At 35.5% G+C, this 3,647-nt stretch overlaps 1 protein-coding gene across 3 annotated transcripts in view; it reads left to right on the forward strand.

Moving 5' to 3' along the window:
* Window positions 1-1,391, forward strand: part of LOC122083391 — a 5,989-nt gene extending 4,598 nt beyond the window's left edge. For all 3 annotated transcript variants that reach the window (XM_042651175.1, XM_042651174.1, XM_042651176.1), the window contains one exon: window positions 407-1,391. In XM_042651175.1, the coding sequence (XP_042507109.1) occupies window positions 407-981 (575 nt within the window). In that variant the 3' untranslated portion in view covers window positions 982-1,391. The remainder of the gene's footprint in view (window positions 1-406) is intronic.
* The last annotated feature ends 2,256 nt before the right edge of the window (window positions 1,392-3,647 follow it).

Consider the following 3,647-nt stretch of genomic DNA (forward strand, 5'->3'; position numbering starts at 1 on the left):
TTTTTGTGTTTAATTGAATTGATATGAGCATGGATTGAATTGGTGTTGTCATTCTTTACAAGTTTTAAGATTGCAGTAGATAGTGATTGTTTGAACAGGGTTTGGACCTTAATTGTTGTTTCTTCTGTTAAAGGTTGGTTTTTCTAGGTCTGGATAGAATGTAAACATTTTATTCGGTAAGGTAGAAATTGTATGTCATGAGGTTTTTTGTTGTTCCTCGCAAACGACAAGATCAGAGGAGAAATAGGATATTTAAGATATGAACTAGATAATATGTCATTGTTGAATCTGTTCTGAGTTTCCTTCAACTGCATGTTTTCTATTTAATTGGTAGCCAATAAATCAGTTCCTATATTCATAAGCTGGAAGTGGTTCTGACTTCTAGTTATGTTTTCACTTAGTGCAGCACCATATCATGTGCCTTCCCACCTGCTTTCTTGGAGATCTTGCCATGCTAAAGGTGAAAATTCAGAGGGTGCTTGGAGTGGTGAGAGCATTGTCTTGGATGAGCAAACATTAGAACGGGACCTTCAGATAGCCATCGAGGAAGAAAACTATGCTCGAGCAGCGAAAATCAGGGATAGCCTCCGGCGGCTTCATGAGAACAGCAAGGCATCTGTTTTAGCAGCAAATAATCGGTTCTACAATTCGTTCAAGAAAGGAGATATGGCTGCCATGCAAGCCCTGTGGGCAAAAGGGGATCATGTGTGTGTTGTGCATCCTGGTGTCGGTGGGATATCTGGTTATGATCTAGTCATGGGAAGCTGGGAGTTTGTGTGGGCAGACTATGAATTCCCATTTGAGATCGAGATAAAAGATGCTCAAGTTCATGTCAGAGGTGATCTTGGGTACGTGACATGCATTGAAGTGGTTAAGACCAAAGGCAGCAGTTGGGGGAAACAGTTTGTGACAAACGTATTTGAGAAGGTTGATGGTCAATGGTTTATTTGCGTCCATCATGCTTCACATATTGACTTGTGAAACAGATTAATTGTAAGATTTGCTGCATGAAGTTACTTTCTTTAAACGAACAACCCAGTGCACGAGGCTTCCGCTACTCAGTGTATCGAGTTACTTTCTTCTATTTGCAAATATATAGTGTTGAGGGAGGTGATGAGTTCTTTAATTGGAACAAGGTTTACATCTATTTGAGGCAGCATGAAACGGTCATCCTGATGGTGTTTTAACCTCTTCCAACATTTGCATGTAGCTGGCATCGAAACGAAATTCAGTTTTAGTAGTTACTTTGCTCAAGAGCCTACGACTTGGGAGGTGGAGTTGTGGAGCAAGTTTCTTTGTAACTTTTGTTGCTTATTTGTAAGTGTAGGCTTATTATGTATTTGAAATTTTTTATTTATAATATTTGGTAAAATTTTAAGTTGGTTGTTTAATCATTGTTTCAAAGTTTAGGAAAAAATGAAGCTCCCTGGTCGCATGTGTGCATTAAATTGTGACTCTATTTTCTATGAAATAAAAAATCTCATTCATGTTGATGCTTTTACTCACATTCTTAGTGGCCCTAAAATCGATGCAAGGGGTCATGTGACCACAATGATCTGTTGTTTTAAAATTAATTATTTTTGTAAATCAATTTGATTTTTCTTCATTTTTTTTTAACTAGATAGAATCATAGTGTCACCCCAGTGCCATGAGGTAAGAAATAGATACATCCAACAAAATTTACTCATATATTTCTTACCTCATGTCTTGTTTTGCATTTCCCAAGGTCACTTGTCATGCCTAATTGGATGGAATAAAATCTATTTTCCAAAACATGAAGGTGGCCATGAATTAAGGACCTCTGAAAATCAAAATAGATCTCTTTTGTTGATGCTTGGATAGCGACTAATTTTTGAGGATAGTGCATTTTGGGCACAAATTTTAATGTATAAATACTTCCCTAACATGTTTGTTTTTTATTCTATCACTTCGAAGAAAAAAGGTTGTCATACTTACAATATTGTAAGTATCCTACCTATCCTCATGAAAATGGTATATGTGAAAATTGGGAATGGAAACAAAACTAGGTTTTGGACCGATCCATGAATCCCTTCTATTCACAACTTTAGCCTTCTTAATTTCAACATCGCTACCTATTTGAATACATCTTCCATGTGAGTTAATGATGTCGTTTTGAGTAATGAATGGAATGCTGGTTTGCTTTCATCCATAATTCTCATATCCCTCATCAATAAAATTTTGCACATTCCCATTTTCTCTGACAATGATAGATGGTGGTGTCATCTTTAATAATAATAAAAAAGGGATCCTAAATTTCTAACCACCAAAATGGCCTCCAATTTTTTAACATTTGACAGTTATACTAATTCAGTTGGACCGTCTAACAGGTATACACGTTTGTCTCTTTGCTCACACTGGTGGCGCTTCTTCTAGAAACTAAATGTCCACCCAAAATTAAGATTTTTTTTTTCCTGAAGAGTTGCTCTTGGTGGAATCCTTACCAAAGACATCCTGGGAAAATGGATGTATGTTGATCCAAATTATGGACTTTGCCAAACTCATCATGAATCTCTTTGGCGTACCTTTCTTTCATGTAAATTTTCTAAGAGAATTTGGTTGGTTGCCCATTGGGTTTGAGAATGAAAAATTTATGTGTTTTATTTTGTAAGTCTCTTATATTTTTTATTTTTAATTCTAATATTATACCTGCAGATGATCTGAAATAACTTCTTTACTATTTTTATTAGAACTTGTTATTTCCTATGGACACAGAGATAAAGTCATTTTTGCTCATGAAACACCTAATCCTTTTTTTGTCCTCAATCCCACCAAGCAATGGCCGGCTGACCATTGTTATCAAACTATTAGGAACCAAGTGATTTCTTTCCAATCAATAGTTCCTGATATAATATGTTTTTCTACCCTACACACACCTGTATTTGTATGTTCAACTATCATTAATACTAATAAAACTATCTCTGCTTGGGCTACTTGCATTATTAACAATGCAAGATGTATCTCGTTATTTTCCGATTACATGATGACAAGAAAACTTTGAAGCCAGTGAAGTAGAGGACTTCTATATGGGCTGAAACGAGCATGCAATGATGAATGGAATATAGGGGAATTATGGAGCTATTCGGAGGAATTGAATCACGCAATTCCTGACAGCACTATTGCAACATAGCCTTAGAGCATAGTCCTTTTTCTCAATGTTCATAATTTTGTATCTATATCAGCTTGCATGCTCAGGCCTACAAACGAAGTAGTTCTATTAATGTGACTTGTTGCTATCAATATCATTACCAAACACTCACGCATAGACATTACTAACTTGAACATTGATGTACTTAGTCACATATATTCTACCAAAAAGATGTACTGAGTCACATATATAAAGAAAGAATTTTCTTTCCTCTGCTGATAATTTTTTTTTTTTTTTACTCATAGTGCAATATCTATTAGGAAACAACATTTGGGCTTTTTTTTTCCCTGATGCAAAAGAAGAAAATTAGATTAAAGCAGTGAGAACATTAACGTTAGGATTATATATTGACACAAAAGTTTTGTCGTTCATAGTTGTACTATGGGATAAATGGGCCAAAAGAACAATCACGCCATTATTGGGTCTCACCCGAAAAGAGGTGGTATGGAGAATGTTATAGACCAAAAAAAAAAAAAAAAAA

Source organism: Macadamia integrifolia, chromosome 7 (genome assembly GCF_013358625.1).
Source record: "Macadamia integrifolia cultivar HAES 741 chromosome 7, SCU_Mint_v3, whole genome shotgun sequence".
In the NCBI taxonomy this organism is placed as follows: Eukaryota; Viridiplantae; Streptophyta; class Magnoliopsida; order Proteales; family Proteaceae; genus Macadamia; species Macadamia integrifolia.